The sequence below is a fragment of the Cariama cristata genome, unplaced genomic scaffold (genome assembly GCF_000690535.1).
Source record: "Cariama cristata isolate BGI_N322 unplaced genomic scaffold, ASM69053v1 Scaffold42703, whole genome shotgun sequence".
NCBI lineage: Eukaryota > Metazoa > Chordata > Aves > Cariamiformes > Cariamidae > Cariama > Cariama cristata.
The window spans coordinates 1-10,031 of NW_009610873.1; the positions used below are offsets into that span (position 1 = coordinate 1).

General features: G+C 34.3%; 1 protein-coding gene across 1 annotated transcript; it reads left to right on the forward strand.

The window, feature by feature from the left end:
- Nucleotides 1-316: 316 nt before the first annotated feature.
- LOC104159982 (condensin complex subunit 3-like) lies at nt 317-9,452 on the forward strand (the record flags this gene model as incomplete). Its single annotated transcript, XM_009698022.1, has 6 exons — nt 317-526; nt 1,404-1,632; nt 3,073-3,218; nt 4,147-4,231; nt 6,734-6,926; nt 9,303-9,452. Coding segments are annotated over 6 exons (1,013 nt in total), but the record flags the coding sequence as incomplete, so codon positions are not given.
- Nucleotides 9,453-10,031: the final 579 nt, after the last annotated feature.

The window sequence follows — 10,031 nt, forward strand, 5'->3', positions numbered from 1 at the left end:
TATTTGGATACCCGAGAATTAGGAGTGATACGGGATAACAATGGATGAGGGTGTCGATTGCCGTTCGGAAACCTGTTAGCAGGTAAATGTAAACTCCAGAATGGGGCCCAGCAGTCAAGGCATGCGCCTGCTGTGGAGTTAAATCAAAATATTCAGTGAAGAGCGAACAAGAGCGGGTGTGCCCTAAAGGCTTTAGCGCTTTAAAAATTTAAATGGAAGCTGTCAATTATAAAGCTATTTTATTTTTCTGTGGTACTGCTTTCAAAAGATGAACTTTTGTTGTGTGATTTATTTTTTTTTTTAATTTTTTTTTCAGTTGGAAGATAAGGAAGATTTTCATGAAAAATTCATTCATTTTCTTAAGTATGCTATGATAATCTACAGACGGGAACCAGCAGTGGAACAAGTGATCAATTTTGTGGCTAAATTTGTTACTTCATTTTATCAAATGGAGAAAGAGGATGGTAGTGAGGAGGGAGAAGAAGATAATTTACTTCTGAATTATGTGTTTAACTTTCTGCTTGAGGTACAGTAGCACTTACTATTAAATCTTTAACATAAGAAATGGAAGCTTCATGCAGCAGGGAAAACTTGCTGGTGCTTGAGATGATACCTAGAAACTAGAACTTAAAAAGTGAAAGCAAGGCAAAGCTTTATGAGTAACACCACCACCCCCCCAAACCCAAACAACCCACCACACTCCCTCAATAACCCAACAACTGGATTCCAAGTGTTAGACCTGTGAGAAAATATGAACTGTTTTCTTATTTGGCTGTCAGATGTGTCATTATAGGCTTTACGATAGGTGCGTTTATAAGTGAAATTGTGGAAGTGTTGTGAAAATGAATTTGTACTGTTTCTTTGATAAGTAAAAATATTGAAAGATTTTTCATACGAGTATGGTTGGCATATGTATTATTATTTTCTGCTTATTGAAAGTGTTATATAGAAAGAAGATCAACAGTTCCAATAGCATGAAAACGCAAGTAGAATTACATTTTCTTAAACTAGTGTTTTGACATGGAAAAATTATTGATCAAGATCACTACTCATCATTGCTAATAAAATTTTTTTTCCTTCTAATGTTTTATGGAGATGGAGCAGTAAGTTAGCTAAGGTACTGTAGTCTGCATTGAGTGGTAAGCATATTTCTTCGTTTGTGCAGGCATTGCTAATTATGTAAAGTGCCACTGATAAAGGTGATGGACCATAATTGTTTTGCAGTTCTATGACTTTTTAATCTTATTAAAAATAAACTTAAATAGGAAAAGCTTTTGAAATACAGAATGCGTATTTCATGTACTGTATAGAATATTAACTAATTATCCATGCATATTAATAGGCTTATATTGGAAATGAGAAAACTGTGATTATAAGAATATATTTTTTTTTCTTTTCCTAAGTCTCACAATGCGAACAGCCATGCAGTTAGGTTTCGAACATGTCAGCTTGTTAATAAGGTTTTGGGAAATATGCCAGAGAATGCCCAGATCGATGATGACTTATTTGATAAAATTAATGAAGCTATGCTGATTAGACTTAAAGATAAATTTTCGAATGTGAGAATTCAAGCTGTCTTGGCCCTGTCGAGACTTCAAGATCCTAAGGATGAAAACTGTCCTGTTGTTAATAGTAAGTAGTGGATTTTTTCTTTTGTTTAAGAACATGCGTTGATTTACATTACTTTAAAACATTTTAAAGCATTTTTTTAAGCATTGAGTAAACAAGTCTTAGAGGAAATTGTCATATTAATTTGTAAACTGTGGAGCTCTTTGCCAGAGGAGGCTGTAGGTGCGAGAGTTGTGTATGTTCAAGGGGAAAAGACAGAACTGCTTGAAGGAGAGATCTGCTGGGAACTGAATGACAAACAAATCATACCAGGCTCAGGCTGTTCTGTGACCTGAATGTAGCTGAAGGATGGTGAGAATAATGATGTGTTGCAAATTGGGGTGGAGATATGATACATGCTTGCTCAGTTCTTACCCTCTAAGGACCCTTTTGTACTATTAATTGAATTTGTACAAAAACACTGAAGAGTAGAGATGATTTAAAAAAAAAAAAAAACAACAACTAATTTTGTCTCAAATTATGTCTGGCTGCCCCATGAGAGGCAAAATGGTTGCTGATGTTGTTGACCTATGCTTTTTGGGGCTCTTATTCATGGATCACTTCCTTTAAGAGATCAGCACCTCTGGAACCCGGGTTTCTTGATGCTGTTTTTGTGCTGTTTGTGGGTTTCTTTGCGTATGGTATGATTCTTGACTGAGCCTCTACTTCCATTGCATCAAGGTAGATGGACTGTAGGTTTGTACCAGCACAGATGTTTTTATGTTAATTGTGCCCTGATTAAACTTTTCATACTGTCTTTTGTGAAGTGAGTTAGTTGGAGGTTTTTCATTGTTAAGGTACCTTCTTTGAAATTATATTTTCTAAGTGTTTGTTTATAATTTGCTTATTTAGAAGCACATAAATTTCATAGTCAGTCATCATCTCATAGAGCAAGAAGATGAATTCAAGTATTCTCTGATAAAATTCTTTTTGTTCTTGTTTTTAATTTTCAAGAGGGATCAAGAAAACAACAAAAAGCATTATGTGAGAGATTCACTATTTGAGTTTTGGTAGGCTTAATGGAGATTGCAGTTTTCCATTTATAGGAAAATTTGAGGACCCACCTCCAAAGTAATGACAATGTATAGCCAGTGAATAGAGGTCTTAAGGAGACAACATTTGGAAGCATTTCTTTTTTTTGTTGAGTAAATGACAAAAGGGTTATTTATAGGTGTGATCTAGAGTGTCAGTTTTGAGAGTTACCAACTGAAGATCCTACTTAAGATTGCAAATATTATTTTCATAGTTGAATTTCTTTTGAGATCATAGCTCAGCATGTAATTTTCATAAAATCTTGAGGTTTTGACCCTAAACCGTTCCCTAAATTTATATGAGCTATGCAGGGATGGGGGAGAGGTTTTAATAACAGCTGATTTTTTGTGTGGTTTTTTTTTTTAGTATTTTCTGTTTTTGTGTAATGTTTCAAACTCTTATAGAAATGTTATTGTGACTATTTACTTTCAGTTTACAACACATTGCTTGAAAATGATTCAAACTCAGAAGTGAGGCGTGCAGTGCTGTCATGTATTGCTCCATCAGCAAGGACTTTGCCAAAAATTATAGGCCGCACTATGGATGTAAAGGAAGCTGTCAGAAAGCTGGCATATGAGGTAAATTGGATCACTTAATATTAATTTCAAAGACTGACTTAGGAAAAAGGCTTTAGATCTTTTATTATATTTCACTGGTTAAAAACTAAGAACGGTTAAATAATTTATTTTCACTTACCAGAATTTTGAGGGCAAGTGATTTAAAACAAGTTTTCAACTTAAAACCCTTGAACTTGACCGCAGAACTTACTTGATAAAAATTACTATTGTGATAGAGATTGGCTCTTCAGGGTCAGACAGTAGAAGTATAAATTATGTATACAATCTGTTGTTTTCTATCTGTGCATTTTGTGATGTTTGTGAAGCATTTTTTCTTTTCTGTTATTACATAATAGATACTTAAGTAAAGTTAGGATCACATCAATACTAATGTGGAAGAAATTGCATATGTTTGGTCCAATTTTGAGATATATCAACCATTACTTATATTGACATGTAGAGGTAAGGGCAAGAAGGTGTGCTACCATGTATATTTCTTGTGCAGGCATCTTAGGCAAGATCTTCAAAAAAATGTTCAATTTAGTCACGCAGAACTTAGATTAAATTCTGGTTTTTAACTGAATCTCTATTAGTAGGCTTTAAGAAAAGTACATACTTCAGTCATTTCATTGCAAGTATTCATCACTTTTGGAGCTTTAAAGAGAGAGAATAGTTTTCATATTCAAGTGGAGCTGCCAAGCTTCTAAGCTATTTGCTAACTTTATTCTTACTTTATTTTACATTTTCTTCCATGCACAAGAATCTGCTTGTTAATGTATTGATTCAATGCTGATGGTATAGATACCGCAGGCTTTTGTTAACTTTTTCATGGATGAATAGAATTTCTGTAGATTGATAAAACTGAGAGCTTAAAGCCACAGATAGTTAATGAATTCAGTTGTTATCATTTGTAGAAATGTATTTTAATGTCTTAATTTTTTTTTTTAAGGTTTTGGCAGAAAAAGTTCATATGAGAGCTCTGTCAATAGCACAGAGAGTAAAATTGTTGCAACAAGGGCTTAATGACAGATCTGGTAAGAGGTCATCTTTCTCAGCACCTTAATGCAAATGTTTAAGAGAGAATACTTTCTAATGTTTTGGGGATGATTTATGTGGAAGCTGTGATGGCAGTAATAAGGAGTGCAAAGGGAGTCGTTAGGTACCAGGAAAATGTTTAAGCACAAGAAACTCTGCTTGCTCCTTTGGTTTTCCAGTCCCCTTATAGTGGACAAAGCAGAAAAGGATTTCACTTTCAAAAAACCTGGAAGCTACTGAGCTCTAAAATAGGACCAAATGCTATTAAAATTAAAAAATGACAATGTAATTAAACACAGAAGTAGAAAAATGTAATTATTTAATTCAGTGTATTTTGAAATGTTTCATTACAGATATTTTTGTAACTAATAAATATATTAAGAATTGAAATGTAAACGTTAATACTAGTTTGATAACTGTTTGAAAATTGTTTCTGTGTGCTTTCAGAGAGAAATCTCAGCTGGTTAATTTCTCATTTAACTAGCTTGAAATATTTTTTTAATGAATTTTTGATTGACCTTCATTAATTTCATCATGAAGCAGCTTTATTCTTTTTGCTGTCTTCTGTACTGTATCATTTTTATATAAAGAGCCATTCAGAATGTACCCATAATTGTGTGTCATGGTGTTGCTTGTTGCCAAAAGATCAAAAAGTCACTTGCATCTGAGCGAGACAATTTTGGGCTGTCTACATAGAATAAATCTGTCTTTTTTTTTCAACACCATGTTTTGAATTACTATTTCTTACCAGTATACTAGTTTGCTGTTTGACCTAACTATCTGCTGCTTGTCTGCTGTCTGCCACCGTGCCCTGTTCCCCCCAATAATACTTGGTCTTGGCAGATAATTCTTTGTTTTAGGGTGAATGTGTTTCTGTTTTAGTAATCTTTCAAAACTGAAGGAGAAGCTACCTTCATTATTTTTTTCCTGTGATTCTTCATTTGTCAGGAGCAAGGATTTGTTGTTTTCCCTTATTGAGAAGGTACAGCCTTTCTACATGACCTATGTTTCAGTGACACTGAGGTGTTCAACATAAAGAACATCATTCTTTTATGATCCAGAGCAGATACTTTCTCTGTTGGTGTCTGTCTCTTTCTTAGGATGATTCTTCATCCCAACTATTGAGGACTTGCTCTTTTCCCCTATGATTCTAGGTGTCAAGAAAAATATCTGCCAGGGTATGTAGTCTCACTGATAGCATTGATGTCATGTGCTCTTTGCTGGGCAAAAGAGGTTTATGTTCCAAATTGACTGCATTTACATATATATATATATGCACACACACTAGTATTCCCTCATTTTAATTTGTTTTGCAAATTGTATAACCTTGAACATGTATATCTTTATAAAATTTGCTTATCTGGGTAACTCGCAAGCTAACAAGAGAGGAATCTGCTCATTCAAGGTTGCTGGGTTGAAATTTTGGATGTCTTTCCATATCAGCTTCAAAACAAGGGTTTATAATTGAACAAGACCTAGAAGACATAATCCAGATTCTGCTTAGTTCTGCATTTCAGGGTGCATTCAGCTGTCAATTCTCCACTCTCATTCTATTCAATTCTACTATGTTTTACTAGTTTATGCTTTTCACCTTCTTGGAGAGGTTTCTCATTCTTAGGACCTTAATTTAGCTCTTTCAAGGCCTTTTTATGGCTCTTTTTGAACTCTTGACTACATTTAAGTGCTGTCTTTTATTATCATAAGTTACACATAAGAGGAAAGATGAATTTTGTCAGCGTGTGTTGCTTTTATTGTTTCCCTTATATTGGATATTGTTTTCTAAAAGGTCCTAAGAGCATACTTGTATTGCTCCCTAGTTATTATGCTTTTACTTCCACCAGACTATTAGCCTTTCTACTTCCCTGCTTAAATCTGTGTGTATGTATTAATGATGTATGTATTCTAGATGTTCCCATAAATACTGTTTTCCTTGATTAAATAGTACTCTACTCATCCAGAAATTATTTGCTCATTGTGGCAGTGGGGAGGAGGGATTTAAAGTATCTTTATGTAAATTTCATAATCCAGCCTAATAATTCAATTAACACAAAAATTCTGTGTGGCAGTTCAGACTAAGGTCTGTACAGTAGTATCCTGCCTCCAAAAGTGGCCAATTCCTAAATGCCTGAAACAGAGCAAGTATGTAACAATGCTTCCCCAGAGTATTTCCTTGTTGTACAACAGTTCATGGCTTGTAGATTTTTCTGGATTGAGATGCAGTCTTTAGGTATAACAGGTTTTGGATAGAAGGGTTTTTTTTTATTCCCGGGGCGGGGGGGGAATATGTTGCCTTAAAAAAATGTAGTAGTGCTCCATAGATAGTTCTTGTTTAACTGTTGATTTTTTTTTTTTTTTTCTTTTTAAGGTAACATTAAGTTCAACTGTATAATAACTTCTTTCCAAAAAGCCTTTTATAGAAAAATGATTTGTGAAAGCATGTTGAAAACTTGGTATTTTTTGACCTTTAACATTTTAAACCATTTAAATTCCTGCGTTATTAGATGCTGTTAAGGAGGTAATGAAGAAGAAGCTGCTTCAAGCCTGGTTACAATTGACTGAAGGGGATGTTTTAGAATTGCTTCATCGACTGGATGTGGAAAACTGCCCAGAAGTGGCCATCCCAGTGTTAAATGCTCTGTTTTCATTGTCTCCACTTCATGACTTTGTTCAGAACTGTAAAAACCTTGACAGCAGGTATGCAGATCAGTTTTCATTTCCAAAAGATTTCTTTTTATAAGAATGTTGAATTAATGATTATGTCTAAACAGGGAGCAGAGTAACTATTACCTATGATAAAAGACTGATATGTGGTGTAAGCCATGATGTCTCCCTGGTGTTTACGTACTTAAGTGTTTTGGATATGCTTTTTTCTTTTTTAAAAGATCTGTGTTCACCAGCTGAAAATGATTGTGCCAGATAAGCAAGAGGGAAAAATGAAAAATATCTTTGATTTCTTGTTTCCTGAACACCTCAAAAATCACTCTTACAATTTGAGGCAGCAGTAAATTAATCAATTAAATAAGCTTTTTCATGAATAACAACTTAAAGTCTAATTTGTTTTATTTCCTGTACTATCTGTACAGTTTACAATAAAGGTAATGCTCTAGTTTACCCTGACAACTATAATTTCCTCTCTTCTTTTAAGCTGTGGTCCTGAAAAACTCCTTTTTTTTCCCCATTCCTCCTCCCCCTCAGTAATGCTTCTGTTATTTCTCATGCATTTCCTAGTCTTCTTTGCCTTCTGTCTATCCTTTTTGCTGAGCGAGAAGCAGCGCAATTTGGGGCTGGTTCAGTTATCCGTGAACTGTTTGGAGAATCAATCAGAATGGAATTTTTTGGCTTGTGTTTCAGCCTTCTTTTAGAGGTATTTTACTTATATTAACAGAGCTTGACAGAAGCTTGTATCTTAGAGGCTTCTTTTCCTGTGTTAATGTTTGGTAAAATTTGACTAAGTGAGCTCCTAAGCTCATGAGAATGGTGGTGTGATGAATATTAAGATGCATAAAGCAAAAATGAAGGGGGAAAGAAAACACGAAATTAGAAGTTGTAGGAAATTGCTAAGGCAGGCAAAAAGGTGTGAAAAGAAACAGCTCAAGTTAATTGAGGTAACCAGAGTGGAATGATTATTAACAGTGGCAGGAGTCTAATCTCAGATGATAAACTTAAATGACAAATTGTCACTGATTAGAAAGTGATAAGAAAACCTTATTCTGTGTTTTGGGAGAAAATGTGTAACATCATCATATGAAGTGTCTTGCATTCTAGTAGTAGCTTACGACAGATGTTTTGAAATCAGTAGATGCTATGGGCATTGCGCTCCAAAGCTATAGATGTGGGCCTGTCTGGTGTTAAAAAGCATCAGTAACAGTGAAACAACTTCCTTACAGCCTCTGGAAATGTGCCAATATCTTAAGAGGCTCAAAGGAAAAAATTACATAGTTATGGACTTGTCAGTCTGACTTTGATCCTGCTCAAAATGAGGCTTCTGTTCTGGAAGACTGGGCTAACTGAGAATTTTTTTGAGAACTAGATCTGTTAGGCTAATGACATTTTGAGAAGTGAGTGGAATTATTCATCTTGTAATGAGGTTATTTGTTTTAAGGAAAATATTAGGCTTGTTCTTGTATGATGTTTCTGAGTACAGCTTAAGTGATGCATTATCGGTATGATAAATGCTTAGATTTTTTAAGTTTGTGATTTCTATTTGTTAAGTTTACTTTTAAATAAAGACTTCTCAGGTTAATGAGAAGCCATCAAATGATCAGTTTTCATCTACATGTTGCTCAGGGTTTCTTGTGGGTTTTTTTTTTTGTTTTCTTTCCAGTTTTGTGTGTGTGGGACCTAAAAAAACCCCAAAAGTGTTATTGATAGTTTGCAAGTAAAATGGAATTCAAGGGAGCGAAAAGTACCACTGACAGTGATACTCTTTTTTCTGTTTTGAGGTAGAATTAATGCAAAACTTGATGTTCTGCTTCTTGAAAACAAAGCTTATATGCCATGCTTAGCATGGGAAAGACTATGATTATAAAAAGGAGTGAGGGTCCTATGCCTGGTGAACAGAGGATGAGCTTACAGAGATGCTGAGAAGCAGTTCTATTACTTTTTGCATTTGACATACTGTGATTGCCACTTGAATATTGTGTGAAGGTCTTGTATTAAGAGCAGAAGAAACAATTTATAAACAGAAGCTGAAAAACAATTTAATGCAGTTCTGCAGATTAATGGAGTTCGGTTTTCCAGACTTGTACGGTGATAACAATGTTTCACAGAGTTAAAGTAATTGGGTGGTTGGTCTAGGAAGTCTGAAGGGCGGAATCTTTCTGCAGACTGGTAGGAACAGCCTTGTTTTAAAATACTGAGAAGTGCAATGTAGTGAGAGGCTCAAGGGGATCCATGTCTTCACTTAAGAAAGAGGAAGTTATTTTTTTCAGTCTGTAAGTATTTCTGTGGGGAATACCTTTGACAGGATTTTATTTTCATTTTAGGAAATAATCTATTTCTGTGCATTTGTTGTCTTTGACTCCATTTTATTTATCTCTCTGTATTTATTTATTTATTTATTTTGTTTAGAAAACTGATTCCACTGGAAGACTTAACAGCTGAGAATGTGTTGTATTGGAGATGTCTTTGTGAGTATCTAAAATCAAAAGGTCAAGAAGGTGAAGATTTGCTAGAACAGATGTTGCCAGAACCAGCTGTATATGCAGATTATTTATTAAGGTACATTGCATTTAAAAATAAATCTTTTATCACTAAAATAGTGTGTGTTGTGGTTTTTTTTAAAGTAGAGAATATTGCTTTTATTCAACTATTCAGGTTTCCTCCACAGCCGAAGGTGTGCTTGAATAGTGATTTTTTTTTTTTAAATTCTTTTTTTAAACTTTTTATTTTTATAGATTTTTGAGAGGATTTACTTCTAAGCAAAAACTGTAAAAAGCAAATTCATAACTTCAAAACAATTTTTGGAATGTCCTTTCTCATGAATTAGTAGCAAGATGGATTGCTAGTTCAGTAGGATATAATTCTTTGCCATTTAAGATAATAGAATAATTATTCTGTAATATGCAGCTATCCTTTGTCCATCTGTTATCACGTAGGTTGTTATGTATTTGCAAAGAGCTTGCAGAAAGGTTTTTAGAGCTTGCAGAAACCAATACTTTTTTCATTGTTGTAATTTGTGAAAATAAAATAAACTTTGGCTGCTGTCCCAAAGAGAAGTGTTTTTGAAACTGAAAGTTCATTCCCTTCTTTCCCCTGCTCAGGCAGGCATACTTCCCAAAAACTTATGTTTGAAGTCAG